This window comes from Polyodon spathula, chromosome 12 (genome assembly GCF_017654505.1).
Source record: "Polyodon spathula isolate WHYD16114869_AA chromosome 12, ASM1765450v1, whole genome shotgun sequence".
Lineage (NCBI taxonomy): Eukaryota > Metazoa > Chordata > Actinopteri > Acipenseriformes > Polyodontidae > Polyodon > Polyodon spathula.
Window position 1 is genome coordinate 10,021,392 of NC_054545.1, and position 19,597 is coordinate 10,040,988.

The 19,597-nt window shown below is 35.4% G+C and overlaps 1 protein-coding gene across 2 annotated transcripts in view; it reads left to right on the top strand.

Moving 5' to 3' along the window:
* The window catches only part of LOC121323851 (serine/threonine-protein kinase D1), a 71,541-nt gene that overhangs the window by 39,236 nt on the left and 12,708 nt on the right, over positions 1-19,597 (top strand). The window contains exons 3-10 of one of the 2 annotated variants that reach the window (XM_041265131.1): positions 9,464-9,595; positions 10,226-10,386; positions 12,708-12,731; positions 14,447-14,657; positions 15,602-15,679; positions 16,495-16,693; positions 16,983-17,106; positions 19,175-19,252. In XM_041265131.1, coding sequence (XP_041121065.1) covers positions 9,464-9,595; positions 10,226-10,386; positions 12,708-12,731; positions 14,447-14,657; positions 15,602-15,679; positions 16,495-16,693; positions 16,983-17,106; positions 19,175-19,252 — 1,007 coding nt within the window. The remainder of the gene's footprint in view (positions 1-9,463; positions 9,596-10,225; positions 10,387-12,707; positions 12,732-14,446; positions 14,658-15,601; positions 15,680-16,494; positions 16,694-16,982; positions 17,107-19,174; positions 19,253-19,597) is intronic. The other variant, XM_041265132.1, reaches the window with a different exon arrangement.

Consider the following 19,597-nt stretch of genomic DNA (forward strand, 5'->3'; position numbering starts at 1 on the left):
GTTTAGATTTTATCAGTTCATATTTTTAGCTGACAAAATTTCAAATTATGATCCATGTTTAAAGTCGTGAAAGCAACGGTCACGCACACACTCCTAAAATAAAATTGATGATCCCCCCTACAATTTTTGTTGTCCGATATGTGACCAAATTGGGTGCACCTTAGAGCCCTGGTCCTTGGGCCTACTTAAAATCACCTGAGCATGATATTATGAGGTGGGATAATGGCCTGAATCACTTTTAATGTGTCAACAACTGAGTGAATCATGACACCACATATTGCTAGCAAGCTACAAAAATATCACACAGACTAAAGCTTTACTTAAAAAATAATTGTGCTAGTGCTCTGCAAAAACAACTGCTCTTCATCCTGATATATCCACTGATGTCTGGTTCTCAGAAATGAAAGAAGTCAAAGGTAAATTATAACACACTTTTGTGAATCAAACCTTCTTTATAAAAGATCCAGTCTGATGAACAGGTCATTGGTTAATAGATTCCTGTCTTAGCTATGAATTGGTGGGACATGTCTATTGGTTCAGTTGCTGTCTGCTTGTCTTATCTTCCTGCAAAGATCTCTACTTTTCAGTCATTTTTCCACATTTAAAGCAGTCAGAATTAAGATATAAGACTGTATATCCTGGATTTATCAAAGTAAAAGCTGAATAAACTGTTTGTTCGATTCACGCTTGGATACAAGTTTAAAATAAGCTTATTCTAATATAAAATAAGCAAGAAACTTTTCTCTTTCCACTAACTCTAGGAGATCATCTCAGGTTATGTTTTCCAGCGATTACATTGTTTATTTACTGCAAAAACCTAGGATTTATAGCATACTTTAAAACTGTAGAAAAGTGAGCAAACAGCTTCCAGATAGAGTTGAACAAGTATAGATTTTTAGCGTGTTTGTTTTTGTGGGTTTATTGAAAACCTGTTTCATTTTCAGCTGGGCTGCTATAGTATGCAAAAAACTGTTTGACATGGATGCTTCAGTTTGAGATGCGGTTGTATTTGAAATCACGTATGACACCTTTGTCGTGTTTTAACAAGCGCTTTGCAGTCTTCTGGGAGAACACTTGTGTTTTATTCTAAGTAATTGATTAAAATGTGTTTTGTGGAAATCACAGTGAATCACAGCATCTCTGGCAGTGGCTCAATAAGTAATTCAGTAATGATTTTTTTCTGAAACAGCTGGAACAAATAAATTATCAAACAATCTCTGTGAAACTGTCATATTATTCATCAGTGATTTCATTCATTAGTAAAGCATCTAGCAGATAAAAATGTACATTATATTGTCAGCCTGTTTCTGCATAACAGAAGGAAATTAAATGTTACATGTTCACTAATTTAGGTATGTACACAGTAATTACACCTGATTGCTTATAGATCGTAGCAAAACTGGTACAATAGAATAGAAAGACACAATTATAGTATATAAAACATGTACTGTAATGAAAAAAAAAACATGTAGGAAAACCATTTATATATATATATATATATATATATATCTATATATATATATATATATATATATATATATATATATATATATATATATATACACACTGATGCACAAAACAAATGCAACACTCAGGTCTAATGGATTTAATTAAATATTTTAACCATAGCTATCAAAAAATAACCAAAAATGTGAACAAAAATACAGATAAAAGAATCGTGATAAGTTTTCAGTATGAAACGTGACACACTGTCAAAATGAAAACATTACAGAGTTAGTGTTGGGTACGATCTCCCTGAGCATAAACACATTCTGCTGATGCACAGTTTATTTCTTCCTGGAATTTCTCATGCTGTAGCCACTGCAATCTGAAAATGATTACACAGATGGATCAGTGGATGTGACTATCCTGGGCCGGTATGGTGACCCTCTGCCTTCCAGGACGTGGCCTGTCCCTCAAAAAGCCGGTTTCCTGGTTTCTCTGGACAAGTGTTTGGATATTCCAGTGAGCACAGTTGGATCAATAATCAGGAAGTGGAAGCTGCATCACACCACCCAGGCACTGCCAAGAAAAGGCCATCCCTCAAAACAAGAAGGAGACTTGTGAGAGAAGCCACAGAGAGGCCAAGAGGCCTTTGACGGAGCTACAGAGTTCAGTGGCTGGGAGTGGAGTAATGGTGCACCAGTTAACCATATCAAGAGCTCTGCATAACACTGGCCTGTATGCAAGGGTTGCAAGAAGGAAGCCGTTACTCAAAAAGTACCATCTGAAAGCACGTCTGGAGTTTGCCAGAAAGCATGAGAGTGACCCAGCTGCGATGTGGGAAAAGGCTTTGTGGTCAGATGAGACCAAGATAGAGCTTTTTGGCCAAAACTCAAAGCGCTATGTGTGGCGCAAACCTAACACTGCCCATGCCTCAAGACACACCATCCCTACAGTCAAGTATGGTGGTGGCAGCATCATGCTGTGGGGATGCTTCTCATCAGCAGGGACTGGGCATCTTGTTACAATTGAAGGAAGCATGGATGGAGCAAAATACAGGAAAATACTGCAAGAGAATCTGCTTCAGTCCGCAAAATAACTGAAGCTTGGGAGGAAATTCACCTTTCAGCAGGACAATGATCCCAAGCACAAGGCCAAAGCAACATTGGAGTGGCTCAAGAACAAAAAGGTGAATGTCCTACAGTGGCCCAGTCAAAGTCCTGATCTCAATCCCATTGAGAATCTGTGACACTATTTGAAAATTGAGGTCCACCAGCATCGTCCAACCAACCTGAACAACCTGGAGCAAATCTGCCAAGAAGAATGGGCCAAAATCACTCTGACACTGTGTGCAAAGCTGGTACATACTTACCCCAAAAGACTTAAAGCTGTTATTGCAGCGAAAGGTGGCTCTACCAAATATTAATGTGTGGGGGTTGAATACTTATGCAAGCAAGATATTTCAGTTTTTTATTTTTCTGAAAAATATTTCCCAACATAAAACCAATGTCACCTTACAATAATTAATTCTGAGTTTAAGTGTTTTAAAACGAAATATCGAACAGAACGAAATTTCAATGTACCATTTGTAATTCAGTAATATGAGAGAATTGGTCAGGGGTCTGAATACTTTTGCAAGACACTGTATATATATATATATATATATATATATATATATATATATATATATATATATATATATATATATATATATATATATATGTCAGCCTTCAAGTTAAGTTCTTCCGATAGCTAACAAACAGAGCAAATAAGTTAACGCTAGACTCTTTCAGGGAATAGTCTGGGTTAACTCCATTGCTTCAGTTGCGTGGGAAATGAGCTAGAAATATCATGTTTTTAAAGCAGTCAAAAAAAAAAAAAGTGTTCTGCAATGGAATTTGTAAACCCAATCAATTGAACTAATAGCGCCACCATTTTTTTATTTTTTATTTCATGTGATTACTTGGTAACATTTGTTCTGCTCCATATGTTGGCACTTTTATTAGTGTATTTGAATTAAAATATTATATTTATAATTTTAACCCTGTAATAGCACACACTGAAGATGTACATATTTTCATCTCCAAATGCGCTTGTGGGGAACAACATGCAGACATACAGAGGGAGGCTAAAGAATATGACCTCATGAAAAAGATTTCTGTTTAGTAGCAATTTTTGTATTAATGCTTGACTCATAAGACTAAGACAGGCTTATCTGTTCAATTTTTATATCACTTTTGAAAAATGTCTTAAGAGATGATTCATTCACAACATTTTAAGGACTGTTTAAAAACAATATCTAAGGTTAAAGGTGTTTAAAAACAGAAAAAAAAACTAAACTTCTAACCTTCTCTAAAACAGTTAATTTTTAAAAATTAACCTTTTTTAAAAAACAGTCCTAAACAAAGTATTCTTTAGAACAGTCCAGAAAGTTTTTTTGTTTTTTTTTAAATAGGGCCCACCTTTATTTATGATTGGAAGTTACTATAGTGCCATCTTGTATTTACTGTAATGATTCACAATCAAAACATTGCTACACATTCTGAACAAGAAGTAACGCTGTGACTGAGTGACCTGTTGTTCTCCTCCCCTCAAGTAAGATCTCAAGTAAGATGACTATAGTATCAAAACTCACTGTTTGGCTAAAGCCAATACAAGAGTGTGGTATTGACGGTACCCTTTCGAATAATCAACCGTTGTAAGCCAGGATGTGCAGTATTGCATTGGATTTAATGTATTTCATTTAATTCAGACACTAGTTATTTACACTAGATGAACATCTTTTATGCATGCGCTTCATTTTGCATAATAATTCAGAGTGTTACTGTTTATGCTTAGATCATCATATAATGAGAGAGCGCTTGCTATGTAGAGGTCATATACATATGCAATGCATTCTGTAAGAGGCCTGATTTATTTCCTGTGACTAGATTTAGTACTATTTTGTTATCTGCTGTTTATATATTCTATACGTTACATTTATTCCAGGTTGTACACATGATTCAACAGGACAACCACAGTGCATGCTATTTCCAGGAATAGATTTTGCTCTATAAACTGTGTAAAATAACATGTTTTTTTTTTTATTTTTACATTCACTTTCAGTACAGATCAATGGCTGTGATTCACCACAGAACATTGTTGTCAGTAACGGTCAGTTTGTTGCAATTGCATGGTCTCATTGCTTTGCGAAGTTGGCCATAATAAAGTGCACTACTTGGCCACAGTGATTGTATCTGCTCAACATGTTTCCTCCAGAACCTGACCATTCATTATTGTCTAACAATAAAATGGCAAGCAGCTGATTTCACCATTGTTACATCATGTTCAGATTTTTATTTCATTTGCGATGAAATGTCATTTTATAATGCAACATTTTCCTTCTTTCTTGAAATAAATTCTCAACGAGGGTTCCATTTCTTCTACGGTGACTGTATATTATGTATAAATTATTATTTTTTAATTGTAACTTTCTGACAAGATTAGGACGTATAAATTTGCATATGGATGTAGAGGACTATTGCAGTTTAACTAATAGTTGAATAGTAAATGATCCAGTTATGGCAACCAGATGGCCACGGTGTGGTTGAAAAGGGACAAAGGCTTTGATCTTGTTTGTCTAAATTGTGGGTAAATCTACAACAGGCTTTTGAGATGCTTTATTTATCTTCAAGCAAAAATACTGTGCACTAATTAGCATCAGTGATGGATAACAAGTACTTTGTTGATTGTTCATGAAGAGATAATATTAGTGTTAGAAAAGGTCTCAAGCACTTTATTATCACTGGCTACATTTACATTGAAAACAGGTAGCATGCTATGACTGTTACACTATTACTCCTGAAAAAAAATCTCATGACCCTGTCCTTTGTTATTTTGACAAGGATTCACAACAAACTTCTAAGTACTGCTCCAGTGGGTGTCATTTTATGAAAATTAAGGAGGGGCTATGTTCATATTTCATATAGCACATACACATCATAAAAACGTACAAGCAATTAACCATGCATTGCATTAGAAAGGGTCTTTACAATGACTTTGTAAGATTTTAGAATAATATTACAGAAAAGTTACAATTTTACTTACCTAATCGTGGCCATCCGGATTTACAGCAGATATAACTGGAGCATTCTACTGGTTATCTCTGTTTATTTTTTTTATATTTCCAATGTAATTATTTGTTAAATGTTTATAGCAGTAATCTCTCATAGCACAAAAGTGACCTCTTAATGTGCTGTGCTAAAGTGTTGTTACTACTGATTAAATGAAGTTTTTTTTTTTTTTCTTTTTTTTTTAAAACAACGTAAGTTCGCATGTGTTTTATTTTTAGGTTACTCATTGCTTATTGACTCAGAATCGGTACACTGTAACATGATCTTCATAAGAAATGTGTCCTGTAAAAGATGTACAATTCTTTACTTGAAATGACTTGATTTTCAAAGAAAGGCAATAACTGCTATAGTTATTATAAGTATTAAAATATTTTTTAGCCGTGGGATTTGATGCTATGATCTTCTGTAAGCTAAGGATTTATTGCTATAGCTAAACAGAGAGCTCAGCTTGTTGTTGAGAATTCAATGATTTATCAGTCACAGTCTGGAGGTATGTATATCAACTCGTATGTTGCATTTATAATTTATATGTATAACAAATATACAGTATAAACAGATGAACCTGTTTTGACATTATTCAGGAATGTATTTTTGACAATCGTGGGGAAGCACTTATGTAGCTCGTGCCCCGTTCTTGTTGGGGGTGTATTTCTTTCTCTCTTAGTAGGATGATGATTTTTCAAGTTGTACCTTGGATTTGATCCATGGAATAAAGTTAATCATACCAAACTGGCATTGGCTTTCCCCCGCCAGGCAACATGCTTTTTTAGTACAATGATGGAATGATAACATCAAAATTCTACAAAAAGAATGTTCCATTCTGGGTGCCAGAAGCTATTGTAAACATAGCTATTGTCTGTCTTTAAAGGAAATGTTTTCCTCTAGGATAGGCACTTTAAGATACTCTACACATAATCGTCTTGCTTAATCGGCCTTAAATAAAAGCTTAAATAAAACGGACACATACAGAATATGTAGAGACAAGATATGGAACATTGAGGCAGTGAGAAATATTGTGACATTTGGATTTCAAATATATGAAAAAAATATATGCACTGGCATGTACTGTGTTACAAAGTACTGTATGTAAATCCTAAAAATAGTCCCCTTAACAATGTTTGAATTGCCCTTGAAAAGTATTGTTTACCTGCTTCACTACGATGTTGAATAACAAAAACAATATTAATTTTGACTATAGTATTACCATGGGTATATAATGTGCACTATGGGCTAAACATACTAATACAAAACATTTAATTTTAGAACAGTATAGATTTACTCTGGCTAAAACTTCTACAGCATTGTCAGCTTTACAGTCATATTGAGCTTTTCTGTAGGATTATTTCTCAAAATGCATCCCTGTGTAAGGTGACAAAAGCAAGGAAAGATAATTGCTTATCTTTGACAGGGATTACAGGACTCCAGGCGAGCACTGATACATAAGCAGGCCCTTGCCTTTAGCTAAAACAAAAGATAACCTGCCCTCAAAATGCACTGATATTATAAATAAAGGAGGAAGAATGGCAGTAGCTAAAAATGTCATATGACACGCATTGTGTTTGCTCAGTGATTCCAGGCTAGTAAGAAGACGTCTTTGTGTTCTTCAGTGTATTCAGTTTCCATCTGTCACTGCTGTTTTCTTTCTGTTTTGCACTGCTGAACCTCAGAAAGAAAACTCCCTCCCATTCTTTCCGCACACAGCCTGAAGAACCTTGCAAATGCTCCCAGTCCTCTCCTGGGCACAGTTATCACTGGTGCAACACGTGCACACTCACTGAGGACTGGCAGGCTATGCCTCTCCACTGCTAGCATTCACACCCTTGCAAAACGCAGTCCGTTGTGGCTTTATAATACAAACACAAATACAACCATGTAACAGCCAGGGATAACTTTAATGGTCAGGTTAAACATTTCACGAAGACGTTCTCGTCTGTGAACCCGAGGGTCACAGGTTTTAATCCTTCCTAAAGAAACACTGGGAACCTATACTGTCTAAGTGTTTAACAATGTAAATGTTTTTCTATATGCTTATTCTAAACACGTAACATAGTTTACAATGCATTACCTTACAGCTGTGTTTGAGCTGCATGCATATGGACGAAACTTGACCTGTATGGTCTATTGAATGAGATGTAAAAGGAAAGGTACCTCTTACAAGTATTGATTCTCTTCGCTTTTTTTTTTGTTTTGTTTTGTTTTGGGTTTTTTTGCATTAAAACCTACATTTATTTAACGCTGTAGATGAAAATTGCTGTTGCTTCCAGGTACCTTGTCACATCATGTGTTGATCATGTGACCTACAGGAAAGGCACCAGGATGCAGCACTATATCTATGTTGCTGTTTTTAAAATAGTTACATATCCTGCTGTGAGTTTTTGGCTGACATGCAAAGTATAATGCATGTCTATGCTATGACAATTTCCTTCAGTGCCTATTGTACAGAAAAAGTACCTTGTTGCCTAATTTCCTAGATGAGAAAAAGTAAATATTATACAGTAATAAAAATCCCTGTTGAAAATGTTATTTGCTTTATTACTAGTTTAGGCTTAGAAATAGGAAGCTATAACAGTAATTTGAACCAAATAATTAAACATTGTAAATAGTCATTTTGACAACTATCTAAAGATTGTTTTCATGTGGCCAACTGACGGTCTATATACTGTATATACTGTATACATACTGTTGGGATATCTGCTGAAGCCAGGCCATCCTGATGTTTTCTCGGCCCTGTAACATCACAGTCCCCTCTGGTGTGTGGCAGTGTTGGACCTGCCCGTAAAACATCCAGGACACAAAAGTGGCCAAAATGGGTTTCAATGATCTAACAGACTTGAGCCTCTGTCACTCATTATATATCATGCCTTCCTCGATGTCTGCTAAAGCTAAATGCTGGTTACACGTAAACCTTAAATACTTAATGTTAATTCTTCTTTTCAGTCAATACAGAATCAATCTTACCTGCTGCATGCCAATGTAGAAATTTAGACTATACATCTCAGAGGGCAGATCTGCACTCCTGCTGGGACCAGAGTAGTCCATCAACAGTTTCTTAATTTAAATCAACAGGTGACCCAAAATCAGCAGAATGATGTTAAGTAACCTCCTTTCTAATCAGCATGTCCACTATGTTCACATTGAATAGACCAAAGACTGACAACAGTTATAAACTGTTAAAGCCATACGTATCATTGTGAGTTTTATACAGATATTTTGCTTATCCTTATATAAAGCATAGATACCATTGGTTAAACTTTATACCATATACATTTTCAGAATATGTAATGTCTTACCTGTTACCTGTCACAGTATTTATTGTTTTGTATAATTATCTACTGCTGTTTAGATCAGGCTTACTTAATATCCTAACCAAAGCTTCAAAAACTACTCCTAAAAGCTGGATTTCTGAAATAAGTTGGTTTAAGAACTGACCACTAGGAGCAACTGTAATATTTATAGGGTGATCCCAGGTGTTAGAATAGTTTGTGATTTGGCCCTTGTGCCATTTATTTTGTTTGTGTGTTTTGTTCTGTGTTCGGTCCAATGTTTTGTTTATTTGATTAAACGTACACATTAGCGCTTGAAACCTGCAACTTCTGTGTCTGAGTCTCCCTTTCTGGTCTAAACATCATTGCCAGTGACCTGTCCTGTCACAAGATATCCCATACATAGAACATCACACCTAATTCCAGTGTTCAAAATAACTTCACTCTTTCTTTAAATTTGTTATGACACTAGTTTTTCACAGTGCACTTGAGTTTTTAGTAAATAACCTCATTTCACACAGTTTGGGCAGCTGTAACTACTCAGCTTTGCTTCTCGTCGCAACTGCAAGAGATAACATCTCTTAGACAATAAGAGAAACCCTATACACACGACACATTAACTTATGGTTTGTTATTGTTTTCCAGCTTCCGCTACAGTTGAAGATTTTCAGATCCGACCACACACGCTGTTTGTCCATTCATACAGAGCACCAGCATTTTGTGATCACTGTGGAGAGATGCTTTGGGGCCTTGTACGACAGGGTCTTAAATGTGAAGGTAATTAAGTTCTTAAGTGAGGTGGTTTAAGTACTGCTAGGTTTATCTAGCTGTCATTTCTAAATGCCAAGGTAAGTGACTCATGTTTCCTCACTGTTATCCACTTGTTTATTTTAGGACACATGACAGTACCACAAACCTCTATTACTGCAAGCTTGTCCAAGCTATTTCCTTTAATGCTTTTGTTGCAGTAATATTTCCAGCACTAGCTTTAGTTAGTCACACGATTTGAAATGATTGCAAACTGTTTTAAGTGCAGTGACCCTTGTAAAGGTTTACCACAGTATTTTTGCTGGGTATTTTTGTAGTTTTACCATAGTTTACCCTGGTTTGACATGTTTATTAATATTCTTTACCATACCTTGCTATTTTTTTATACTCTTCGCCTATGCCTTACCATACTTTCACTATGCTTGATTACACTTTGCTGTGCTTTTACTATGGTAAACTTTATAAGGGTACAAGGAGATAAGCAAACCGACTGCAGCCAAACATTGTATTGCTGCAGATAGATACATATCTGTTTACTGTCTCTCTACTAATAATAGTGTTTACAATGCACCCTTCAAGACATGTTTCACTTGAGTCACCCTACATTAATGTCCCCATCTCTTTCTTTCTTTCCAAAAGGATGTGGATTGAACTATCATAAGCGCTGTGCTTTCAAAATTCCTAACAACTGTAGTGGAATACGAAAGAGACGACTGTCCAATCTTTCTTTAACTGGCTTGACTACCTCCAGGTCAGTCTCGGCTGAACCATCCCCCAGCACCCCAGATGAAGCACTGCTGGTAAGATCATTCTAGGGGTTATCAGGACCATTACTTTGCAAACCATCCAAACAATAGTTCTTGTGCTATGGAGTATTAAAATTATAGACTGTTGCAATGCTGTATAATCTATGTAAGTCTCTGTCTGTCAATCTGTACAGTATGTCAATATGTCATTCTGTTCCTTTAAGAAGAGATAAGCACAGACCTTCAAGATCAAACATATAGTACAGCATTATTTCTAAATATAAAATATGAGGTTTATAAAATTTCACTTCAGTCTTATAAAATACATTTTCCAAGTATAAAAAAAACAAAACAAACAAAAAAAAAAAACACGTTAAGGGTTCCCTTAGCATTAATAGTTGAATTCAAGCACATTCATTAAAGCCACATTTCCATTAAACCAGTCTGTTAAACTCAATCTCCTCTCATTCCATTATCAAGCTGGGACTTCTGCCGGTCCATCTGCAATCTGCAATCCAATCTGCAACCAGACATTACCATTATTTGATCCCCTGTATGCATATTTATTTGTATGAAATCCTATTAGTTATATAGGACTTCACATTTAGACAACATATATCTTTAAGCAGCCTGAGATTTAAAACCCTCCTCTCGTCTCCAGTACATTGGGTCATCAGGTAACTTTCCCGCATCAGCGTTAGTTGGAGAGATCTAGTTCTGCCAGCCCGCAATCCTAACTGGGTCTGAGAGTCTCATTTGAAATCGATTTGTACTTGATCTGCTGCTGATGGAAATGAACAAGTCTAATTTGCTTTCATGTCCCAGTGGCAGATGGAAGCGTAGCATGAGCCAATCATTAAACACACACTACTAAGTTATGAAATGCTTCTGCTAATACATACAAAAAAAAAAAACTAATTTCAAAGTAACTAAATAATGTCTGTCAAAAGGTAGCTTATTTCAACATTCCAGGCGTAATTATCTTTTGTAAAGGGCTACAGTTTCAAGACGTTGTTCCTTCAATACTAAGGTAATAAAACAAGACTGCTCTTTAGATAAATTAAATCAACGTTATTAATTAAGCGAAGAACCTGAGATTGAAATACTCAAACACTTGTCAAACACTGGTGTGTGTCTTTGGGTAACTGAGGCTGTGATTTAATTTTATATTAGGTCAGTCCTGCATATTGTTAAGTAGAAGCAAAGTTTGGGAAATAAGAAATAAGAAAAATGATTGAATCCTTCAGGTACCTACTATATACTGTATGTTTAATTTTGTATGGTTGTAATGATATTCATTTTTATTTTGCTATATTCTATTTATAGGGAATTTAGTACTGTATAAAGGAAAGTACACCTGGTGGCTAGGATTATAGGATTAGTAGCTGTTTACATTGGAAATTAAAAATCTTAGAAGTGTAATAAGGCATAGAGAAAGCAAGGTAAAGCACAGTGGGGTATTGTAAAACACATTTTAAAACATGGCAAACCATGGTAAACTATAGCAAATGCACAGTATAACCATGGTAAACTATAGCAAATGCACAGTACAACCATTAAACTTTTATAAAGTCTCTTGCTGTGCCCTCCATCTCCAACCACATTGAGAGGGTTATTCACAAGCACTGTTTAATATGTGTTTGATAGTGTACTTTATTTTTTGTTTGTTCTAGTACATGCGACTCATTGTTAAAGTAATTCAGTCGGCTTTAGTTCTTGAAACAGGGTGCCTTTCTAATATCTAATAATAATAATGAAATCCAGCTTTGCCTTAGAGCCTTATCATTGTGCACCGTACATGTATAGATAAAACAAAACAGTGTAATTGCAATCTGTTTTTGCTTGCATTTCTGCTGTGATGTTCCTCATATCTGGTAAATGGTAATTGTGGTTTATTTTCACATTTTAAAGTTTTTGTTTGCGATTACTTAACATCTTTACAGGTAAAAATATAAAGGCACCATTATCTAGTGGGTACTTTCCTGGGCCACCGAGCAACAGCATGCACCATCTTGTGTAAAATAGCCATTTTACCAAACAACACCAAACAACATCAGTATAAGAAAAAAACACACACTCACTTCGGATTTTCCAACAACGTTACAAATTACAGCACTGTCACTGACATGAGAAAACTTTCCAATAGTCTGAACAGTTCAACAACAGCAGAAGCAATACTGTGAATGAAAGAAAATCTAAACTAATGAGCGACCATGTGTGCAACTTATAAGTTCATACCACATGTTATCAAATATTGCTGTAATTGCTGTTTGCGTGGTATGGCATAGTTAAGAGTTTCCAGTTAAATAATCACTACTTTCTGTTTCCCTTTTGCATTGTTGCCTGTTTATGTGCTCTTTCTCTGCATGCATCAGTCTCCTCTCAGCCCCAGCATTGAGGTATGTACTTCCTTAATCACTGTTTTTCTTCACAGATTATGATATCCTCTACCCTTAATGTAATCCAAGATATACATTTAATCTTTAGATATTGAGATAAAAATCTCAAGAAAAACACCTTTTTGTAGCAATATGCCAATTTTGATATACATAATTCAGTGCTGAATATTAATTAAACCGTCCCTGCAATCACTTCTAGGATAGAATATATCGATCTATACAATAGAAGGATCCATTTCTTCCACTAAAAAGGCATATCTTGTTAAAAATCTAAATGTTATATATTTGTACTATGCACATGATGTGAAATTCTTGCCAAGTGTTATTCTTATGAAGCTGCAGTGCTGCTTTACTGTATCCTTTCTTAATAAGCTTTCTGTTAAAAAATACATCATTCACTACAGCCCTCCAGCAATAGACAAAGAGATATAGGGATTTATTTCAGCAATCCAAGAAAAGTGTGCTGCCAGGTAAATGTTTTAAGGTCCTGTGCTAGTTAGTGCCTCACTCCCTGTTCTTAACTACACTGAAAATAGAAAACCTGGTAGAGCAAAACTATCTAGTTTTACCAACTTTCAGAACATTTCAATGACAAATGCTCTATAGTTAAACAGTGGCTGTGTAATATATATATATATATATATATATATATATATATATATATATATATATATATATATATATATATATAGACACACACACACACACATACGACTCCCTCTAACTCCCTAGCAACAAGCCTCCTGTGTTGTGAATGAATTCTTTCAATGCAGCAGTTTGGGCATTCCAGAAAGGAAAATTCATGAAAATAATTAGAGACTTAAGTTGATGAGAAGCAATTACCGTCTGCTGTACAAATTAAAAAAGTGTGCTGCTTTGCATACGAACAATGATAAAGCAGGTTGCATAGAGGATTTATACTGGACCCTGACGCACCCGATAAAACGAATGAGTGGTTATACAGTATTTATTTGTTAGCCTATTTGCTTTTCCATTATTCTCACTATATCACGGGTGTCGCGGTCCAATGCAAGTCCGCTATATATCAAGGCCGAGTGGGTGGTGTGTGTGTATATATATTGTGTGTATATATATATATATATATATATATATATATATATATATATATATATATATATATATATATATATATATAGCTATAGATAGATAGATAGATAGATAGATAGATAGATAGATAGATTCCTCATACAATATTTGTATAATTGTGTTTAAATGTTCTTGTTTAAAACCGTTAATTGTATGTGTATATCTGTGTGTATTATTTATGTTTTCTGACCCAATTATTATCTACTAGACAATGATGCTAAGGATTATTTTTGTCATAACCTGATATGTTCTGCCCTTTTGTTTTGCTTATTTAGTTGTAATACTCTTTGCACATACTAATGAAGTATTATGCATGCTTAATAGTGACAAGCAGATTTTGTCTAACTATGTAAATAATTGAAAAATTCATAGTACTTTTAATATACAGTGTAATTTGAACATTAATAAATATATTATTTGCCAAACAGTTTAATAAAACTTACATAATTACCAAAAATCTGCAGATTTGCAAGAAAAGAAATGTGCATTTTTGTTAGAAACGCTCTTCACGTTGTATGCAGTCAACAGGAATTTGTAATGTGGAAGTAAATGTACAGTATTTAGGGTTGTATTTTGTAAAAAAACCAACCTCTTACATTCCCTTATAGCAAAAAACTCAGTCTGAGTCATTCATTGGACGAGAAAAGAGGTCAAACTCGCAGTCATACATTGGACGCCCGATTCAACTGGACAAGATACTGCTGTCAAAAGTGAAAGTACCTCACACTCTTGTTGTCCACTCATACACACGCCCCACTGTTTGCCAGTACTGTAAGAAGCTACTTAAAGGGCTTTTTAGGCAGGGCTTGCAATGTAAAGGTAGGTATCCTTCACTTCTGCATTGTTTCAAGAGATTAACTTTATGCTGCGCATGTCAAAACTAATGTGCCTGCAACAGCTGTAGAGATCATAACAAATAAGGCTGGACTGCTGACTCATCTTTGGGGTTCAGATGTTGACTGTGTTGATAGAATAGCAAAGTGAAAGTGAAAACACATAGAATTATTTCAAGGTACCAATGTTTAACCTAGATAGTAAAGGCAAAGTGTAACGAGGCAAACTGCTAATTTACTATGGTAAATGGTTTATTACACTAACATGTAAACGGATACCCTTATTGAAGGGAAATATGCCCTTTTGTTTTTTTGTTTGCAGGAAACTATGAATCCACATAAAATAAATGCACAAAGGCACACTGTGGTGATTATTGATTGGTTTTCACAGCACCTCGTCAACACAAAGACAACCTTGCTCAAATCAAATATCAAGTTTATGCTCTTGATCTTTCCTTTAATTTACACACATTTCTATATTGTATTTTTACTCTTAAACCAGAATATCTTGCAAATCGTGTTTTTGTAATTATACCTGGAGGAGGGGAAGGGGGTTCCTATATAACTATCATTCAGTTCAAAGATTGGGAATACTATAACAAGCATACATACAAAAAAAAAAATAATAATAATTGGATTAGCTTTACAGTCTTTTACTCACTTTTACTAGGACAGAGCACAGCATCAAGTGATATGCTCTTGTCAAAGCATTCTGTCCATTCTTATTATAGCCCATCAATTTTGACCCAATGTAATTTTGGTTTTTATATATATATATATATATATATATATATATATATATATATATATATATATATATATATATATAGAAATGCATCCCCCACCTAGCCCCAAAATGGATCAATAAGGAGCAGTATGTATGGCATAACTACACAATTAAATCTTTCTTTCTTTCTTTCTTTCTTATAGATTGCAAGTTCAACTGCCATAAACGCTGTGCCCCCAAAGTGCCAAACAACTGTCTTGGTGAACTAGCCATTAACGGAGGCAAGTGTCTTAATACTAATTGCAGAACACATCATATGCATATCAAAATCCCAGCATTGGATACAATCATTTATTCTGTTGAAACACAAATACATTAAGATAAACACTTTAAAAAGGGAAGATGATGCCCCAATGTGAACACGATTTTAAATGTCAGGTCTATTGGTTTGTTAAAATATACATACAGTTCCCTGAGTGGTTGTTTTTACACTTTGGGATTGTAAATGTCACTAACAGACAGCAGAAGGGCTGGAGTAAAGTTCCTGCTGGATATTTTCAGGTTGCTCCACAGTAACCCCTGCTGGAGAGGTAGTGTAGGTGAACCCTTCATGGCTCTAATCTGACCTCAGACTGGACTGAATATGTAGTGCCTACTGACTTACATGACCTGGTAGTCTGCTTTAAAAGTCTATCCCAGATCACTGAAGTATTCTGAATTATATTAAATCAGCTCAGGTCATGGTGTTAGAATTCATTCAGAAACATCAAATGCATGACCTAGGCATGCCTTGTCAGTCTGAAACTGTTTCTTTAGTTGTGATTATTGGTGTATTTGATTAGAATGTTTGGGCTATATTCATATTTACCCTAGTAAGTTTGCCATATTTATTTTGTAAAACAACAACAAAAAAAGATGATGTTACAGGACTAGCAAGAAGCAACAAAGATAAGAGCTCTTACATGAATTGGAAGCTTTGTAACATCAACATTTAGTTTTCTGTTTTGGATGAATGTACTTCTTGAATTCTGAGTTCAAGTGGTCTGTGCTCATTCATTATAGACAATATCATATTTGTTATTATAATTGTGATTAGATTTACTCAGTCCCGGTGCAGAGTCTGACATTGTTATGGAAGAAGGCAGTGATGACAATGACAGTGAACGAAACAGTGGGCTTCTGGATGATATGGAAGAATCCATGACACATGAAATATCAATGACAGGGAGCCACAGTGACACTGGAGAAATGCACGACCACGATCCAGACCATGATGACTCCAATAGAATGATCAGGTCAGAAAGCACTGACATACGTTATACAGTTGGTACTGTATGTGCTGATTGCCAACACTTCAATATGCATTGTATTTGCTGTGCCAGCCACCTTTATCCTTCTTAGCATGTACACTGCTATGCCTCTTAAAAACTAGTGATATTGACAAAGTGTCTGAACCAAAGGTAAAGCATGCTTCAGAACCTTCTGAATAGCGGCCATACTTTGTGCTCACTCTTTGATAGGCTGAGGGTGAAAGTAACAAGGATACGTTTTTAATTCTTTGTATTGCAATATTTGTCTCCCTAGCCCTTCAACAAGCAACAATATACCTTTGATGAGAGTGGTACAGTCTGTCAAGCACACGAAAAGGAAAAGCAGCAATGTGATGAAAGAAGGATGGATGGTTCATTTTACCGATAAGGACACAATGGTAAGACCTTGATTGATATTAATGTTGGTATCTTGTATCGATCTCTGTCTAGGTATCTGTCTGTACATTTATATTTGGGCCATTTAAGTGTTCTCTTTTTTAACTGTCACCTTTCCTCATCTTATATTGATTCAAATGGCTCCTGGTGGCCAAATATTTGAATTCAGCTGTTATTAAAGACAGTTATTTAGAATTTATATCTGACTGTGTCAAAAAGATGTCCAAAGCAAACAAATGCATAAACGTGTGGGGAAAAAAGCACACACACACACACACACACACACACACGCACGCACGCACGCGCGCACACACACACACACACACACAATAATTCTACTTTGATTGGATGGGTTACCATATGTTTATTTTACACAGAATATTCATTTAACCCTTTCAGTCCTGAATTATTTTTTTGTCAAGCTGAGGAATAAACTCCTTTATTGAGTATACATGAGAACAGGACAAATATTTTTTACATATACTGTATTTCTGCACTACCTCAGACTGGTACTTATGAATCCCATGAGGTTCCAGTGTGACTTGCTAACATATGGGCTAAGATAAGGTCAGGAGAACTGAAAGAGTTACCTTTGGAAAGAACATTGAAACGTGAATACCCCACGTTCATTCCAACACTAATTAATATCGAGCAGTAGTTTGTGGGGGAATTCTTTGTAATAACAAAGTACATGTTTCATTCTCCCACCACTGTGAAGGTATATACACATGTTCAAATATATGCAACAAGCCGTTCACAAGTTATACAAGCTTTCACTGAAACAAATATGCAGACATCCATACAGGAGAACATGCAAAAGAAGAAAAATCAAGGAAACATGGGAATAAATAAATTCCGATGTATTCCATTAGATTGCCCTGAGCTGACAACCACAGTCCAGGGGATTAGGAATGCTTGAGTTTTATAATATTAAATTGATACAATTACTACATTACTACATACTACTAGGATTGGAAATGTGGTGGGCCCCAATTTCGGTTGGACAGTCAAAGACCAAAGGTCTGACATCACAGGAAATAGTTTACATTTCAGAAATGATTTCAATCAGTTAAAACCCTGAATACATCAAATATTTCCCCTGTAAATCTATTTAAAATGTTTGAAGTAGACAACAAATAAATGTACATATATCCGCAGTAAATGCGCTTTAAAAAGCCAGCCCAGTGAGAACACAGTAATATTACATTTTAAGCAATTATTAAATAAAATGAGTTTGTAAATGACTTACCATTGCCTAGTTAGCATTCTCTCTTCTCCGCTGCACCTTACAGGATAAGGCATCAGGCTTGCTGTTGAATATTGTAATTATATATAGTCATACTCCAGAGAATCTCACAGGTCTCTTTCAAACCATAAGCGAGACAGCATGTTCTTCAGCAACTTGTCAGCATTGAGGCTTGCAACAGCTGTATTAATCCTGTTCATGGTGTACAGATGGTCATTGGGATCAAAACTCTTAAAAGTGTTGAATATTTTTTTCCCCACCGTCGATTTGTGCTTTATTTGTTGAATAAAAAGGCTCAAGACACAGCAATGTATTTATTCCTCTAATATTCCTGTAATATTTGACCCTGAAAAAAAAACTAAACTGAAATAGAAACATTTTACACGGCCATATCTATATTGATATTGTCCAGCGATGTAAACGATTCATTTAAAGTGGTATTTGATTACATGTTATTATCAGAGTTTGGCTAAGCTTTTGTATTTATTGCTCAGTCAGAAAAGTTCTGTCTCCTGCTAGTAAAATTATGATGTAAGATCTCACTTAGCTTAATACCTCTTTGAGAGAAAGATTCAAACTCTTAGAGCAGTAATAGACTTATGAGATTGAAGGTTAAGTTGTTTACTTGTGTTTTTTTTCTTTCATAACATGTGAATGAGCTCAGAATAAATCTGATCAAACTCGCCCTTCTCTCCATCTGAGCGTCACCTGAAAAGCACATGTCCCTACATCTCCGGGGTTTGCTGGGATAGAAGCGACTATCCGTTCAAGACTTAATCTGACTTTTACTAATGGGATTTACTGCATATCTTTCTTTGAAACAGCGGAAGAGGCACTACTGGAGACTGGACAGCAAGTGTATTACACTGTTTCAGAATGACACAGGAAGCAAATACTACAAGGTAAAGTACACTTTAAACTTTCTATTAGTAATAATTGCTACCTTGGACATATATATGTGTGTGTGTGTGTGTGTGTGTGTGTGTGTGTGTGTGTGTGTGTCTTTATACAAATATACTGTCGGATTCACATAGGATGTACCTTCAGACCATAGCCTACACATCAGATGCACAGTACTGAAGTCCTGTGGACAAACATGACTATGTATGTAATGCATGTGTGCTCTTTTTGAATCACTCAGTTTACTTGTCTGTGGTTTTGTGTGGGAGTTATCTTTCCTAGACTTACAGACAGACAATCGCAAATCTGTTTTCATGCAGCTTTATCATTTGGTATGTGGCCTCTAA